The following is a 17,493-nucleotide window of genomic DNA, read 5'->3' as shown; positions in this document are numbered from 1 at the left end:
TAGCCCGCCTGCCTCCTCCTCCTCCAGTGGCTCGTTTCAGAAACATCTGGTGGTTTACATGCAGCACACACCACCTGCCAGACGCCTTGCAGGCAGTGGCACCACTCGCACCTCTCGAGTCCGCCCCACAACAACGCGACGGCACAGAAATCACTCGCAATACTTGACAAAATGTGCTTGTGAAGACAACTGCACAGGAAAATGTTAAGGGTTTTTTTAAGTTCTGCTTAGTGTGTCTGCAGATGCAGCCTTGGAAGCAATCTGTCAGCTGATTTGTAAATGCTTAGTCATGACATTGTGGCACAACAGTTGGGAGGAGTGACTTTTTTTTGCTATACTGCAATATTCTAACAATCCAGATGAAAATCATTTTAAAAATTACATTTTGGACAATAATGTCTGTTATCTCTCTTCATAAATAAAACTGCTTTGTTGAAATGTTGCTTTTTAAATTCAAAATGCACCTTGATCTACAAACACATCTGATGCATAAATATGAAAGAAAACAATGCTTTTTATGCAGCAGTTAATTCAATTTAATCATAGAAGCACAAGGCATTAACATATCTGTATTGTTTTTTTTTTTTTATCAAATAACATTTATAAAACTATTGTGCAAAACAGTGTCCTTTTAATCTTCTTCAAAGGCTCTGCACCAGTGGATAGTCATAGTCCTCTTAAATTAGGAAATATAACAAGTATGCATAATTTAAACAGCAAATTGTAAGCTTACACACACTATGTACATTTTTACACAGACCTGGATTTTAAGTGCCCCTTACTCAATGATAAAGAACAAGGCAGCTTTTACAATCAGCAAGAAAATCAATAGGCTGTACAGAGAAAACTATAAAAACAAGCAATGAACTTCTGCTGTTTGGCAGATTCTTTTCAGGAGCGTTCCCAGGTATTTGGCTGTTTTTAAGGTGTTAAAAAATGACCAGTTTAAAAGGGCATTTTTAAAATCTGGACAGAACAGGACAGGACTGTACAAATGTAACAGTAAAACATGCAGTCTACCAGCAAATCAAAACCAAACTCACAAAAATACAAAATAAATACAATAAAGTTAATACATTTCAAGTTAATAGCTGACCTTCTAGTCAAAAGTTTCACCGTGATCATGAAATAATCTGTTCTCAGTCGTCTCACATGAACTGAGAGAGCTGAATATCTTTGACCTACAGTTTTTTCTGATGTGAAGTAAATGTCTTTTGAAATACAGAGAAATCAGAAATGTGTATAGGCCGAATAGATGTAAACACCTTGTGCTGACATTTTAATAGTAGTTCATGGCATCTTTGTGCATTACCACACATTTCAAATATTCTGTTTTTTTTTTTTTTTGTTTAACAGTCATTCTACATATCTTTTCCAGTACGTCTTCTGCTACGAGTAAATTAATGTTTCTCTAGTTCACACACATAGAGCAGATGGTCCTCTGGAGACTTCCCATGGCTCTTGCTGAGGTGAAGCTTGATGGCGTGCTTAGTGGCAAACTTACGGACACAGAGCTGGCAGCGGTACACTGCCCCGTTACTACTGCAGTCATCTTGTGATTGTGGAGAAAGGAAGGACTCCAGGGGCACCAGTTTCTCAGTGAGAGAGTGGGAGTCCCTGACAGTCTGTTTGGGGGACAGCTTGGCTAGGTCCCTGACTCTGAACCCCAGGTGGGCTTCCAGGTGGCATACGTAAGCTGCCGGGGTTCGGATCTGTGAGGCACAGTCGCTACAGAAGAATATAGGCTGACCAGAGTCCAGATTCTTGAGGAACTTGGTCCTGCCCGTTCTCCTCAGCTGATACTTGACGTTAGCCAGCCAGTGGCTGATGGTGGTCATGGAGAGACCTGTGAAACGTGATACGTGCATTCTTTCCTGTGGGCTGAGGTCATTAATGATATACTTCCCCTCCGACGTCTGCCTGAGGCTCGAGGCAAACTGAGCCTGCAGAAGAAGGAGGTGCTGTGGGTTCCAGTTGGAGTGGCGGCCTTTGCGCTTGTGACCGTGCAGGGATGCGTCATCGTCGTCATGGGTAGAGCCCACAACTTCAGTTTTATCTGTAACCCGGGACCGTGTTGGAGGTTTTGTGACATGGTGGGACTGCGTCAGGTTTCTCAGCATGTCTGATATATCAGACAATGCGTTTTCATGTAGAGGGCTGGTGGACGTGTAGGGGGAGACTACAGTTAGTTTAGCAGGAGTAACAATAGAGATGGGGGAGATGGAGGAGGCTGTGGATGAGGGCGTGAGAGGGGCTGAGCCTACAGAGCCTCCTCTGTCACTTTTCCCTTTTGTGAGGTCCATAGGCTGGTCATCACTGGGCTGGCAAAAACTATTATTGACTACGCTTTCTGTCTTTTTGGTCTGTGATGGCGGAGTGGCCACAGCGGCCTTCTCAGCCATGCTCTGGCTAAGCCTAGAGAGCAGGCTCAGGGGATCTTGGTTTGGCAAAGACGGCTTGGCTGCTTTCCCCAAATGAATGTTCATTACCGACTGAAGAGCACTTAGAGGGTTGACAAAGGGCTGCTCAGGAGGAGTATGACCAGTGATAATAGCAGTGCTGCATCTCAGCGTAGAGGCAAGTGGGGATTTGACTGCTGATTCTCTCTTGGGTTCTGTAGCTGGGGATGCTCTGTCGCTATGGCTTCCCCTGTCGCTATTGGCTGGAGTAACTTCCCTCCATTCCCGAGGTGAGTCAGCCTCTCCTCCCTTGTGTGATTCTCCAGCATCGCTACTGCAGGGGGAGAGTTGGTTCTCCCTCTTTGGAGACAACTGCTTAACCCTTTGCTCTACTTTTGCTACTTTCTCAGTCACTTTTTTCACGAGATCCTCCATTGCCTGGAAGTTGTTGCTGGGAAAGGGGGAGGACTGACTAAGTGGTGGGGAAATGAGGGGCTGGTTCTTGGCGAGGGAGGACAGCGATCCGTCACCGCCGTTAAACAAGAACTTCATCTGTGAGTTCTTTTCCATGCTGCCCTGTTGGAGCTTGAGGGCGCTGGGGAACTGATACGCTGCATGGATGCTGGGGTAGCCCCCCCAGCTTGGATTCCCGCTCTGTGCCTTATTGATGGCTGATGTCACAGTGTTTTCCAGTGATTTGAGAATATCAAATCCCCCTTTAGGGCTCTCCTTCAGGTCTTCTTCAGTAAGATAGCTATACTTTGAAATGTCGTATTTTTCCTCCCTCTCAGCATCCTCCTCCTTACCAACAGTAACTGCAACTTGCTTCTCATGTTCAGCCTCTTCCTTAGTGCACTCCTCTTCAACCTCCTCTTTCTTGATCTCCTTGAGAGGAGGAGAGGTGGCAGGAGGAGTTGTGGTAGTTTGAAGAGGTGAGGGAGAGAAGGTGGAGGGTGCGAGCGGGACAGACTGGACCCTCTGTTCAGTAGGTGTGGTAACTCTCCCGGGATTGGGGGAGGTGGCCTCTGGAAGTGTTTTAATTCTCTTTCCTACAGAGCTGGTCACCCTCAGGAAGTGTCCTGTCACCATCATGTGGGTCCTCAGCTCTTGCAGTGTATTATGGGAGCTCCCACACTCCATACACTTAAGGATCTGGAATTTGTTGGATTCAAACTGCCAGGCGTAGCTCGCACCATTCTGGTGTCCGTAGCGGTTATTAGGGGTAGTATAGGGGCTGGAGGAAGATTTCTGTGAGGGTTCGCTCAGGTCTGGCTGTGAGTGCTTAATTTTGGGGGTTCCTTCTCTAGAGCGTGGTGTGGCAGTGAGGTCCAACCCCACAAGTCCCCTTTTCTTAGAAGACAAGATTTTGGCTGCCACAGGGGCCATGGGCTCCTTCAGAGGCACTTTCTGGTAGTGTTTGGTCTTGATCATGTGAACACTGAGGTCCTGAAGGGATTCAAAAGAGTGGCCACAATACATGCACTTTAAAACCTTCTGGGCATCTTCCTTCCCCTCCATCTCCAACAGGGACCGCTTTCGCGGTTTAGACCAGCGCTTTGCGCCACTGCCTGTCTTGTCCTGGTTGTCATCGCGGTAGTGGCCTGTATCATTCATGTGAACAGTCAGCTCCACCAGAGTGTCATAAGCAGCGCTGCAGCCCTTACAGCGGAATTTACTGGCCCCAGTGAAGATTGAGCCAAACAGCTTTGGGTTTTGCCTGTGGAGTTGGACTGTACTAAAGAGGCTGGGCTCAGACTGAGGAGGGTGACGGCTCTGAGGAGGATGTTGTTGTAGAGTCTTTGCCACTGCAGACTGGTGCCAGTCATAGCTACCGCTGCTGCAGCTACTGCTGCTACTAGTGCTGTTGCTGCGAGTTGGCTTCTCTGTAGAAGCTGAAGACTGTGTTGGCGGTGGTGTGGAATTAAAATTCAGTGGTGACCACAAGGGGCTGGTCAGAAAGCTAGAGTAGATAGCCTTCATTTGCTCTAAAGTGTCCATGGCTATAGGAGGTGTCTTAGTGCCAGCATTTAAAGATGCTGTGACCAAGTTTCCCTCAACTTTTCTGGAGGGACTCTCGAAGTCTGAGAGGCGATCACTGGTCTCACTCACGTGTGACTCACTGTCCATCTCTTGTCCCGAAAGCTCTGTGGCCTCGGCTGATTCCTGGTCACATGCCTGCTCCTTGGCAGTCCCTACACTTTGCTCCACAAACTCATCTTTCATGGGAAGGTCATCCTGCGGGGCTGAGGGCAGGTCGTCTGCTTCAGCTTCCTCATCCTCCACAGTGCGCTCTGTCAGCTCCTCGGGAGAATAGGCTGCAAGGAGAATGGAGACAAAGAGAGGAGGAAAGAGATGAGTTAAATTGCAGGGAGTGAACACGCTATGTTAGAATAACTGGAGAAAAAGTTTCCCTGCTATGTGTGCCCGAGGACTCCCAGGGATAAATGAGCCATCTGTGTGGGAGCCTTTAAAGCTGAGCTGAGAAATTACAGTCATCCCATTTCACCTCATCAACCGTTGAGGTGTTATTTTCCTCTAGGCGAGCCTGTATTTATATACTACCCCAGCCACACGGAACTTATGCCTCCCCTCTTTTCACTCCTTCTATTGGAGGAAAACAAAAAAGAAATATCTTGGCAAAAACATAATGCACCATTTTATTTATCTCAGGGCGCAACAGCTTGAAATGAAAACTAAATCTGAAATTAATGAAGCCCAATCTCACTGTGGCATTCTCCTCTGGGGTAATAAATGAGTTGGATCAACCTCCATCTGTCAGTTAATATGTCTGACGCCTCTTCATCTGCCTCTTCTCTGATTACACACACATACATACTGACACACTCGCACACACGCAGGCAAAGAGCATATCTTGACGAATTTCAAGAAAGGGATGTCAGAATTCTGTTGATGACATTTTGATATGTTGAATAGACATCCCACGGTGTCATCCGGACTGAAGTGAGTTCATTAGTTTCTTAATATGTAGGAGGCAGTCAATACTGCTGGTTCAAACTGTAATCTTAAAAGCAGATCTCAGTCCAAACAGGTCCTAAATGTCAAACGTAATACATCATAAAAAACAGAAAAGGAGAAAGTAATGAACAAAATAAAGGGAAGAATAAAATGAGATGAAGAGAAGAGCGGGATAAAGAGGACGAGGTGAGAGCGAGGATCGCCGACATGATGGCAATACATAAGTGGCCTGTCACTTTGCATGTTGGCGCCCACTGCTCTCATGGAGGGAGATGATAAGTGTGGGTGTGCGCATGTGTTTGTGTGTACGTGCACCACTAACCTTCCCCCCTCCCACACGCCAACACACACAAACGCCTGTGTCTCCTGTGGCGACGAGTTCACCCACCAAACGTCAACTCACCCACCGACTCACCCCCTTCTTCCGTCGTGTCACCAGGCCCCTGCTCCCCTCATTTCCTGACCACCTCACTCACGAAACCGCTCAACTTAGGGAAAAACAAATAATCTCTGAAAATAGTGGATGGCCTGTGGACAGGTCTGAGGCCATTTGGACAATATTGTAAACTAAGACAAATGCCACAGAAAGAACCTGTAGGTATAGGCTTTAATGGTTTGGGCGCTCACACAGTCGAGACTGTGTGAGCGGACACAAACTGGCGCACACACACACACGCTGTGACTAAATCCTTCATCCCCCCTCCACTGCCCCCTGCACACACATCCAGTCTAAACAAAAATGTCATAGCTGAAATAACTCTCATTTCCAGTGCTAACAGCCAATCTCTAGGCAGCCATGCGGCTGGCGCTGGTCTGATTTGGGCCCTGGGGGCACAGTCAGCAGGCAGCCCCACTGAGAGGCCAGCCTAATGGAGACCTGGCAGGTGCGGCCCACTCTCCGTCCTCCCGGAGATTTGGTTTGTCACTGGGTATCCATTACCTGCCATTCTCCACTGATAGGCCCCGACAGCCCTGATCAAAAGATGTCGTCGGGCCCCAGTCCGCTTGGCAGTCAGTGGCATGTCGTTTGTAAAAAGGGCCAAGCAGGGTGTAAATAAAATGACATGATCACTTCCCCGGCCCCTCATGTTCTGGACACAATTATGATAATGTGGATGTGGAGGGGAGGGAGGGGTGTGGGAGGAAGGAGAAGGGGGCGAGGAGGTAAATCGCTCACGCTCGGGCAAACATACGAGGGAGCTATCTCACTGCTACCAAGTGACTTCCTTCACCCTCTTTCCTTTCACTGTCCTTTCTCTTTCCACTTCTTTTTTGTGTGGCATTTGTATCAGATTCAGATTTAAAAGAGAACGTCTCAGACAGAACAAGACAGTTAACGTGTTTGTTACTTGACTTCCACGCTCAGCTTGCATCAGGCGAAAATTTGCCGCACCACTTGACCAAGTTCTCAGATCACCTTTTGCTTCCTCCAGAAGAAAATATTCCTCATTTAGATAGCAGAAAGGGGGAGAAAAGTCCAATAGGACCGACTATAACAACCTATAGAGTCAAACCGTGCTCCCAGGCAATTTAAAATGCAAAACAAAAACCATTATGTCTGAGCACTATCTGTTAATTTAATCCCCAATGACTGATAATCCATCACACAGGGCGACAACCACATCCAATTATTCTCCCTGCCTTGACTGACAACAGAGGTGATTTATCAAGCTAATAAAAGGTGATGGGAGTATAGAGGCTCCCTTAGAATAAATTATGAATATTATGAATACAACAGTACTCTTGGATGCAGTCTTAACTAATATCTAAGCATATGGTGTAGGGCCAATGTATGAATTTTCCTAGTGTGTGGGTGTGAGAACGAGGAGAAAAAAAGCAAGTGTGTGTGTGTGTGTGTTCTTGTAATGATAAACTGAGCTGATGCCATGTGGAGGAAAGACAAGAATCATTAGGTTCCATGAATGATTCCTTTTGGGAAGAAAGGAGGGGGGGGGCTTGGATAAGGAGGGTAGGAGATGTACTTTCACACAATCAACATCTCAGTCACAGCTCACACAGAAATAGCAATAACAAATTCACACAAAACACACGAGCTGTGGAGAATATAAGTCTCACGTGCAAAAACACACGCGCACATATCACCTCTACGTACACAACCTCAAATATACCCCCACACAATTATAAATATAAATAAAGCTAGTCAGTCAGTTATGACACCCTCCCCGCACACAAATACATTCGTACACGCACGTAGATGCGAGCGATGAGGAAAGACAGTGACATCTTGGCATGCAGGAGGCATTCCTGTGGAGTATCATTTTCATAAACATAAGGGCCGCAGACGAGGAGGGAGAGATCATCTGATAGAAATACTGCAGTGCTGCTCTGACAATCAGGAACAACAGAGAGGGCAGGGACAGGGGGTGATTAAGCAGGAAGGGACTGTGGCTGCTTCTGAAGCACAGGCTTTCACTGTCTCCGTCTCCTTCCTTCTGTCCTATGCGTTATTTCTCCTGCTTAAAGCACTGATGCTTCGTTTTAAACCGAGAATCCTGCACGTGATTCCCGAAGAAGAAATCTTCTACTGTATGCAATTACCGCAGAAAAAAAAAACTCAATCTGCATACACATTTGCATATATATAAATTTGCAAAAACACCAACATCTCCTCATCAAGCTACAACTAAATCCAGTCCCCCTTTTTCTTTTAAATTGGGCCTCTTGATGACCAAAGGGAATATTCCTGATTTGGCCTCCACAGCTGGGGAAACAGTCTGCGAGCCAGATCACACCCAACAGAAGCAGGGTAAACAGGATGTGTCATTAAAAACCCTACCTGTGTCTGAACCTCATACTCAAATGACTGCTTGGTCAAAAACACAACCTTGCCAGAGGCATCATGATTTTAAAAAAGGGGAGTCCTTTGTGTGGTCAACATCAGTACAATATTTCATCTGTGCTTTTTTTTTTGCTCTAAAAAGGTGCTGCATGGACAACAGATGTCCGTGTATTGTAGAGAAAAAAAATTGCAGCGCATCTCGGGTTATTTTCCTGAAATTATTGTGGAAAAACACGGTGAGAGAAAGATCAGTTTTAAGTGCATACACCTCTTACACGAAACAATCTATAATATAAATACAGCCTGCACATTAAATTGCATTATGCAGATCAAAAAGAGAATGCTTCATTAACATCTTCAAGGGATTTCTAAGAAACTAAAACAGAAATGAATGCTGTTGTATAAGCATTGCTTGTATGGGTTTTATATCTTGATTACCTCTTTATTCATATCGCACATGCACAATGACGCAATTAGGATATCCACAAGCGTGTTCTCTTATAGCTTACTATAAAGGAAAACAGCGTTGTTCAAAAGCAGCAAGAAAATCAAAGCAAGAATCCTGCAACCATGGACGATAATGTGATTTTTTTTTTCTATAGACAAGATTATTACCTGAAGAAAAGAGTATAGCTTGCAAGACCTTTGATCTCATGTTGGTAGGGATATTCAGAGGATCAGAAAGCAGGACTCTGAGAGGAGAGAGTTAAACTGTATCACAACATGACGTGTGTGTCTTGACATGTGTACAGTATTTTAACTGGACCTTGACGCCCTTAAACCAACACGGCCCCCTCAGCGGGGGGCTCTTACTGACAGGAAGCAGCTTCAGAACACTGCAGGACAGGAAGTCACCTCAGTCTCCATAAAAAAAAAACAAATACCACACAAAAACCCACCGCCTTTTACTCTTTCTCTCTCAAGTTTCCCAGCAGTCTAAAACTCTTTAAATAGATTAGAATAATTTAGTCCAAAACAGCCCCATTCTGTCAAAATAGCGGCAGATCAGTACCATACCTAAAATGCCTTTCTCTTGTACACATTTGTCAAAGTAACACACTCAATCAAACTTAGTTCTCTCCCTCTTTTCCCTTTGATCCCGACAAGCTGGCTGAAAGTCCCACGAGAAAAAATGTAACAGGTGATCTGTGGCCATTTGAAAAATTAACAAGTCCTGACATAAGTCGCTTTTTTCTCTTTTCTAGACATGACCAGAGTGCGGTTCACTTTCTAGGTTTTTTAATGCATAACGTTGTGCTTACACAGGCTATCGCATTACAGGTGATCATGGATGTCTTTGTCAGTTTTTATTTGTGTGTGTTCTCTACCCCCTGATGGCATTGTGAATACATTGTGTCCGCCGATTGTAGTGCAGGATGTGTGATATGGGAGATGGGAAAAACAGAGAGATCATTCTGGCCCCAGGCAAAGCTTAGGGCTGAACCTTGTCAATGCACATAGTAAGAGAAGAGAGAGAGAAAGAAAGTGAATAGATTCAACCCTCAGCTGGTTGCTGCCGTGTTATGACTGGACCTCAAAGCTGCCAGCTGCACATACAGACCTTCGAAACCTGAAAATTCATCAGGTTTATCTGACGCGAGACGAGTCGCAAACACATAAAGGCTTCCTATTACTTACTCTAACACAGAGGAGAACGAGGCGACCGAACTCATAAAGTCTCAGCGTGAAGCAGCCACAATAAGCGATAAACAAAATGGAAACAAACAAAAAGGAAAAAAAATCAACACAACATGCTTGCACAGGTGCAGAACCAAGGGCAGTAACAAGGATTGAGGCTCGGCGGGAAAACTGTATTCTGGGCCGACGTGCACATCAAGCCTGTCTCGTCTGATGATACGTAGTCAGTCAAAGTTCTTTCAACTATCCTACGTCTCTGCCTCATTCTTTCCATCACTCTTTATATACGCAATACTTGAGCAGCTCTCAAGCAAAGCTCCATGAAGCAGAACTGCTGCTTATTCCCCCATTCTTTCAACTGTTTAGGCCTTATATCACAATGTTGTTAAAAGGTCACTAGGCTGTGTGAATGGGGCACAAAACAGTAACGCAGGAGGCTGAAATCTCTTGACTTTTAAAACTAAGCTGAAGATATTGTAGGTAATACAGGTCAAAAAGCAGGAGTGCTCTAAGTCTGACTTTTTGACATTTTGGAGTCTTTTAAAAAAAAAAAAATTGCTAAAGCCTTATAACATTTTGCTAGCCTGCACTTTTGGAGCGAGACAGAACAGATTTACACCTGAACTTGATGCCTGAAGCCAACAGTGGTGATAAATGTGTCAATTTTAACCCAATAATCTAAATTACTTGGACATGTAGAATACCTGAACTGCTTGTTAAACTTGTCTGCATAGAATAAACCTGCAGCAAGTACAGTAAAAACAGTCATACAAATTTGTATTGGCTACCTCATAACAACTGAGATGTTTTTATTTCTTTACATAGTGAACAGAGTGTTTCTATAGTTCTGTCAGTCCCTCTTTTCTTTGCTGTATGAAATGAGTTATAAAGCTGCATAAGTGATATGGGAGTGACACAGCAGGACTTACAGGTATCTGGTGTTGACAAGCAGGCTGAGGAAATTATGCAAAATATTGACATGACTGACAAATATGACAGAAAATTAGAAGTGAAATGCTATTTTTTTTCTTTAAGTTTTGGGACCTGTATTAATGTAAATCTGACATCAAAGCTGATGTGTAAACAATAATCATACAGAACTACACTTAAAAATTAAATTGCAGATTTTAATTTGCAAAGTAAGCGGTGATGCTGGGGTTAAAGTTCAGACTACCCTAAGCGTTGGGCTGTGGGATGAAGTTTCTGGTTTATTGCTGGAATTAAAACCGGGAGCGTGTTTAAAATCAAAATTTAGGGTACAGGGCGAGGGGAATAAAACCGGGCCTGGGGAGTGGGACGATCAAACCCCTCTCTCAACACACAGCTGCTGCCATGATCGCCTAGCAACGAGGAGGTGATGGACGCAGCTTGAAGATGGATGGCCACCATAAATCACAGTAGTGTGTAGGAGGGAGGAGGAGGTAGGAGACAGAGAGAAGGGAACATGAAGACGACAAAAAAAAAACAGTTTTTTTTCTCCTCACTTTTGTGTAACAGCGGCAGAGCTGGCCTTGCCTTGACCTCTCACTGTACTTTTATTCATGAATGTTGGGGAATGACGCTGGTCTGGGGACTCTTCTGGGCAAAACAAAATGGAAACTTTGCGGTAACCATTACAGTCAGTCATAGTGAATGCAAGGGATCATTTTATAAAGCATAATTGCAATAAACTCTATAAAAGCTTCCACGTGCCCTTCAGTGTCTGGAGTTGTTTTTTTCAGGATTGTACTATCTTTTAAAAGATGATAATAATGACAGACTATACCTTTCATAAAGCAACCCTCCAGGCAAGGCAATCTGGGTAGTGTAGTTGCGGGATAAACATCCCTGGGCTATCTGATTATGGCTTACTGCTGCGGCACTGGTGTCTAGTAACACTCAGAGAGAGCGCTCAGCCATCCATCACACAGTGAGTGTCTGTCTAAGGCTTTCCACCCTGCTTCTTCTCGTCCTGGCTCTCCAGTTACAGCCATACACGGCCGGCCTAAATAATATTCTTCATGATAAATGGCACTATAAGCCTGGTATCCATCATTAATCTGATTTTTAAAGAAGCATCCATCTTGGAGAGAGCCTGTTAGGGCCACGGGAGAGCAGAGCAGCTCGGGTTCATTTAAAGGCCAGGCTGCTGCATGAGTGATACCTGTCAGCCCTGTTCATCAGGGAGCAGCACACACACACATCACAGACACACACTCATACAGCATTAAACATTGACGCCATATGGCCACAAGTACGTGAGCGCACACACGCACACCTCCACGTTGCCTGTGCGCGTGCTAGTTGTGCATATATTATGAGTAAACAACACTAACACACTTGTCGGACTTGTGTACTCACAAAGCATATTTCTTCCCTTCATTCAGACATCCAGAGATATGTCATGGAAGAACATTCTGTCACTCATCAAAACACAACTCAGTGTAACTCAATCCTCCCTGTCATCTCGCAAAAATCTCCCCTCCCAAATGCTTCTCCTTGAGGGTTTCAGGAAAACTCACTCTTCCCTGGAAAACTCTCCCTCACACACACACACACACACATACAGGCGACTGTTTGTGTGTCTCTCGCAAACCCATTCTACACCTCATTCTCCATTCCTCTCCTCTTTGTTTCTCTCAGTCCACTCTCTGTCTTGTTTTCCCCTCTTTCACTCTCTCTTTCTCTTCCTCTCTGCCCCCTATCCACCTCCCTCCTCTGTGTGTCTGGTAAAGCCTGTTTGATAAATGACACATGTCACTGTGTCAGAAGCGAAGGGTGGGTCAGTGATAAATGACTCTGTTGAAAAGGAAATCGGCTCTCTGGCATGGCCAGGCTATTCTCCTCCTGGATTGGGTTTCAGGACCCCTGAAGAACGGAGCGGCTCAGTTTCCCCGAAAAAGAGCACACATCCCACCAGGCTCTAACGCTCTCTACCTCTGGGAGGGGGTGGAGGGAGGGTTTGTGGGGTTGGAGGGATCCAGCCTGTCCCAATTGTCGCCACAGTGCAGCTGCATCTATCACAACAGCGGTGGGACTATTTTTACAAAGCCTCCGACTCAGTGCCCAGACAGCAGTCTTGTCTGAAAAACCTCGGCTGAAAGCACACTGAAAGCTGAAAGGGAAGAGTGGATGGCTAACGGTTTTCTATTTGTGACACTACTACAGCACTTACACTCCTTTTTCTCTCCTAGAGCCCAACCCTATGGCTTGACATCTGCCAAGTGTGTGTTAAAAAGGAGAGAAAGCCCATTTCACCGCCCCCGCTCTTCTTCTCCTCATCTTCCCCACCACCAGGACCTCCTCCTCTTCCTCCCCCCTGCCCTCTTTCTCTCTTCTCTTACACTCTCTCTTTCAGTCACTTGCTGGCAGGGTGGCACTGTTATCATTACACAGGCCGGATTTATGGAGTCAAGGCCTATGGCAAAAACAAAAAGGCGTCTGTCAATACCTGTGGGAAACACTCTGTCAGCCGTCCTCCTCCTCCTTCCACTGGTGCTCACAGCCTCATTAGGTATGCACTTATCAGACACATAGATCACAGACGTGACTCAACCTCGCCGGAATCCAGCCACAGGACTTTCATTAGCAACGAGGCCTGCAAGGCCAAAACATTTACCTCGCTTGCACCTGCAAACAGCGCCGGTGGAGGCGTATTGTTGTTAGAGCTCGCTGGTGCTGTCAGTGCGTATGTCGGCCGAACAATTAAGTCCCAACTTGAGCTCCCCTGCTGCTTCCGTAAGGGCATGCTTTTCACACATAAACAACAGGAAGGCAGACAGATATAAAAGCAGCTTACTTCATTCGGCTTGCCGCTTTTACAACCCAGTCACATGTGTGCATGTGTTGGCAATGTGTGCTGTATATGCTTGTGTCTTTACTGGAGTCAACACTCCATGTTTGTCTATGTCTTGAGTTTCCAAAGTTGGCGCAGGCTGCATAGGTGATGTGCAAAAGACAGAGAGATGGGGGGAGAAGAAGAAACTTTAGGCCTGCAGGGTTCAGAGAATTATGGCCTGACCTCAGCAGGTGGTCTACAGTTACCATTCCTTTCATTGGTATCACGAGCCAAACCACAAACACATCAAACGCAAAAAATCTGAAAGTGCATGTTCACTGATTTGAGTGTACTCACACACACAAACACACACTCACAGACAGACATGAGTGATGGCTGCCAGTCTGGCAGCTATAATCCTGACCCTGCAGAAAGAAGAAACTGTTGCTGTGAAGTCGTGTCCAAATCAGACTAACTCCCCTCCCTTCTCCTTCTATATCAGACTCTCTCTCATACTCACTCTTACGCAAATGGCCACCGTTTTTGACGGAGAAGAAGCCAGTGTGGATTTCTCCGTGGTGACACTGACATATGTTACACTCTAAATACTGTAAATACACTGCATCCTTTCTGCAGACATACTGAACAGCTTAGAGATTCCAAGGAAATAGCCACGTATTTGCCCGTGCATTGGTAAGCTGACGTTGACTTCCTGTTATGTCGACGGAGTGCTTCAACTTTCTGAAGCCATTTCAACCGCTTCAGGTCCAGAGCTCGTGGCAAAGCTAATCGCTAGCCACGAAGGAGGGAGGTCCAGAGCTGTTAAAGTCTCCCTCTCCCTCTCTAGCTCATGTTTGCTTCGGCTGTTTACATGGCCAGCTGCCCTTGGTTGTTAAGAGCACTCAGACCTGACCCAGGTACGCAGGCCCATTTGTCACCTGCAGCAGAAAATTGAGTTACAGCACAACCAAAGGCGAGCGGCTCTGTGTAATATCAAGTTGATTACATCAAAGTGGTGGCAAACCTCATTGGGCCGGGCACCCCGAGCTTGTCATCTCCAATCACAGGGCCTGTCAGGACTCCATCAGCCTCACGGCTAATTGGACCAACGCTAATGAAGCAGGCAAAACAAGTTTTCTACTGTGGAGAGAGAACCCCTCTCAGACAGGAAAGAAAGAGAGGGAGAAGCTGAGAGAGAGAGTGTTGGAGAGACAATGAGAGAGCAAAGCTGGGTGGGTAAATGTTGTGTATGTGTGTGTGTGTGTGTGTAGTGGGGGGGTAGATTTTTCATGCAAGTCTCAAGGTTGCAGTGGGCTGACTCTCCCCCTAAGTCCCTAATCAAGGCCCATCATCTGTCATCCTTTTCTTTGCTCTCTCTATCACCATGCTCTGTGCTGCAATCAATTCATCATCACCCTTTGTGTGCCACTGAACAGTTGACAACTTTATAACTTGCAGCTGCACGGGCTGACTGACAGGGGTGGAAGGGGAGCATGAAAAAAATGAAGAAATGAATAGATGAATGAATGAACAAAGAAGCGTGGTTTTCAGGGAGAAAAAGTTGTTTTCTAAAAACACAAAACGATCTACATTACAGCCTTTTATTCCCTTTCGTCAACAGAGGAGCAGGCAGTGTAGCAGGGAGGAGAGAGTAGAGGAGGAGATGAGGAGGAGAAAGAAAGAGGGGAAAAAAAACAAAACAACATCCTTCTCACTGATCTGAAATCAGAAAGCTTTCAGTCATTCTTTATGTGCTCCCCGCGGCCACTCTGAGCCAGTGAGCATGTACATTAGGCTGGGGCATTTTGATGAAATAAAAGCCCAGGCCAGCTTATGGCTAAACAGAATGGGAGCACTCACTCAGCCTGTCTCTGATTGACCATTAAAGCCATTGATGAATGGGCCTGTCAGGGGAGAGACAATTAAATCAAACATGAAACAAAGCCGTTGTGACGGCCCGGTCTGACAGAGCAAACCCATTCCTCCCCTCCATTACATAGCACACGGCTCCTTTTACAACCCCTAACCCACTCCTCCGCCTCCTCCACCCCACTGTATGAGTGCCACTGTGTGTGTGTGTGTGTGTGTGTGTGTGTGTGTGTGTGTGTGTGTGTGTGTGTGTGTGTGTGTGTGTGTGTGTGTGTGTTCAAAGTGAACAAGTGAGCATGTGCACATGGGAGTGTGATGTTCTCTGCTGGAAGTGTCTGTTTGTGTGTGTGATGTCTCACTGTGAAACCACTTTGTCCCCCTTCCCACCCCTCCCTACTTTTTTCTTTCACTTTTTTCGTGAGTCACTTGACCATCAGAGTGATAAAAAGTGTGTATACGTGTGTGTGAGCAAAAAAAGTACACAGGGCCTTTCAAAGTGGTTTAAACGTGACGTCAGGGGCCTGCAGCACATGGTGGGAAGTGATTTTCTGATGCAAATCGGGAAGGATCAGATCAAAGCCGCATGACAGCCAATCAATCAACCGTCAAATCAGACATGGCAACTGTCGATTATGGCTCCTTCCAGCCCACGGAACCCCATTGTCTACTCCAAAACTGTTTATCTTATCCCAAGAAAAGAAAGAAAGAAAAACTCGGAGGTAGAGCTCTCTCTCTCTCCCTCTTTCTCTCGCTTGTGCAAAGAAGTTATGCGCTCGGATCAAATGCGCACAAAGCCCTTCTGCTCCACTCATGGCACGCCTCGGGCACTCACCACCAAGAAAACACTGCTTATTTTTCCAAAAGGGCTTTTACTCTAACAGATCGAATTCGGCTGGCAGCTGGGATCGGGAGGGAGTTTGGAACAATAGGGAAGTTGAACTCATCCGATGGCTGCTACAGCGTGGAAACGCAGAAACACACGAACCCTGTACACAAACCCGCTTTAGGAAAAAAAGATAACAGTTTCTAGGAGAAGTGTAGCCAAGAGAGCCACAAAAACACTTAAGTGGAAACGGAAATGCGGTGACTGTAAAGTGGAGCTTTACAAACAAATGTAACATCCGCAGCTTGGACACGGTAACGCTTATTTTTACGCACATTCAAGTTACGTACCTGCAGCGCGTTTGGGCGCTTCTTGTTTCCTCCTTGGCATTTTGTATTTGTGGGGATTTCCGTGGAAGTCTTCTTTCTTCTCTTTTTGTGATTATTTCATATAAGCAACCCCCTCGCCGTATCCGGGAAGATCCACCTCTTCACTCAAAAAAAAAAAAAAAAAAAAAAAGATTCACGCCTTCGTGTAGTAGACTGCACAACATCGGGGAGTCCGATGGAAGGAAAAACTCAAAATCATCGTTACGGAATAGCAGCCTGCGGTGAAAAGTCAGCGGCAGGATGGAATAAATAAGGTTAGAGGGGGAAACGTGGATTTGTTTCTTTTGTTTTTTGTTTTTTTTTCTGGTGATCGCGGTGAGAATATCAGCGGTGATAGCCAGCGTCCACCTCGGCTGCCTGGTCTGGCAACAGGCAAAGTTGAGGGATAAGAGAGATGATCGCGTCACTCACAGCAGGAGAATAGGCAAACCCACCGCTCCGTTAACTCTTTACTTCTCAGAGAGGGGCGGACACCACGCACCAGTGTCCTCCTACCTCTGGTTTTAACAGGAATCACAGCCACGGCAGCTCTCAGCTGAATATTACACGCAGCAGTCATCATCAAAAGCCACAAAAAGCATAAACTGTGTGCAAAATATTCCAAAAATGTCACCAGACGTGTGTCAGCTTACCCTATTTTAGTTTGAATGTGCCATTATTATAACAGTTTGATGAGAAGTTTTGACTTTGTAGTCATTTAAAAATATCAATCCTTATTATAGTTATTTTAAGTGAATACGGCTGACATTTTTGTAGTTTTTTTGAATAGAAAATTATAGTAAATTAGACTGTCACCTAAAATGTGTTTAATCTGCCTTTGATTAGTTCTTACAATTATTAGA

The 17,493-nt window shown here is 45.5% G+C and overlaps 1 protein-coding gene across 1 annotated transcript; it reads right to left on the bottom strand.

Moving 5' to 3' along the window:
• Positions 1–557: 557 nt before the first annotated feature.
• On the bottom strand, positions 558–17,088 carry tshz3a (teashirt zinc finger homeobox 3a). Its single transcript, XM_022189632.2, has 2 exons — positions 16,613–17,088; positions 558–4,714 (listed from the first exon to the last, which is right to left on the bottom strand). Exons 1-2 carry the CDS (start codon positions 16,650–16,652, stop codon positions 1,401–1,403), a joined length of 3,354 nt encoding a protein of 1,117 aa, XP_022045324.1. The 5' UTR covers positions 16,653–17,088; the 3' UTR covers positions 558–1,400.
• Between the last annotated feature and the right edge of the window lie 405 nt (positions 17,089–17,493).

The sequence above is a fragment of the Acanthochromis polyacanthus genome, chromosome 8 (genome assembly GCF_021347895.1).
Source record: "Acanthochromis polyacanthus isolate Apoly-LR-REF ecotype Palm Island chromosome 8, KAUST_Apoly_ChrSc, whole genome shotgun sequence".
Lineage (NCBI taxonomy): Eukaryota > Metazoa > Chordata > Actinopteri > Pomacentridae > Acanthochromis > Acanthochromis polyacanthus.
This window is presented reverse-complemented; position numbering and strand designations above follow the sequence as displayed.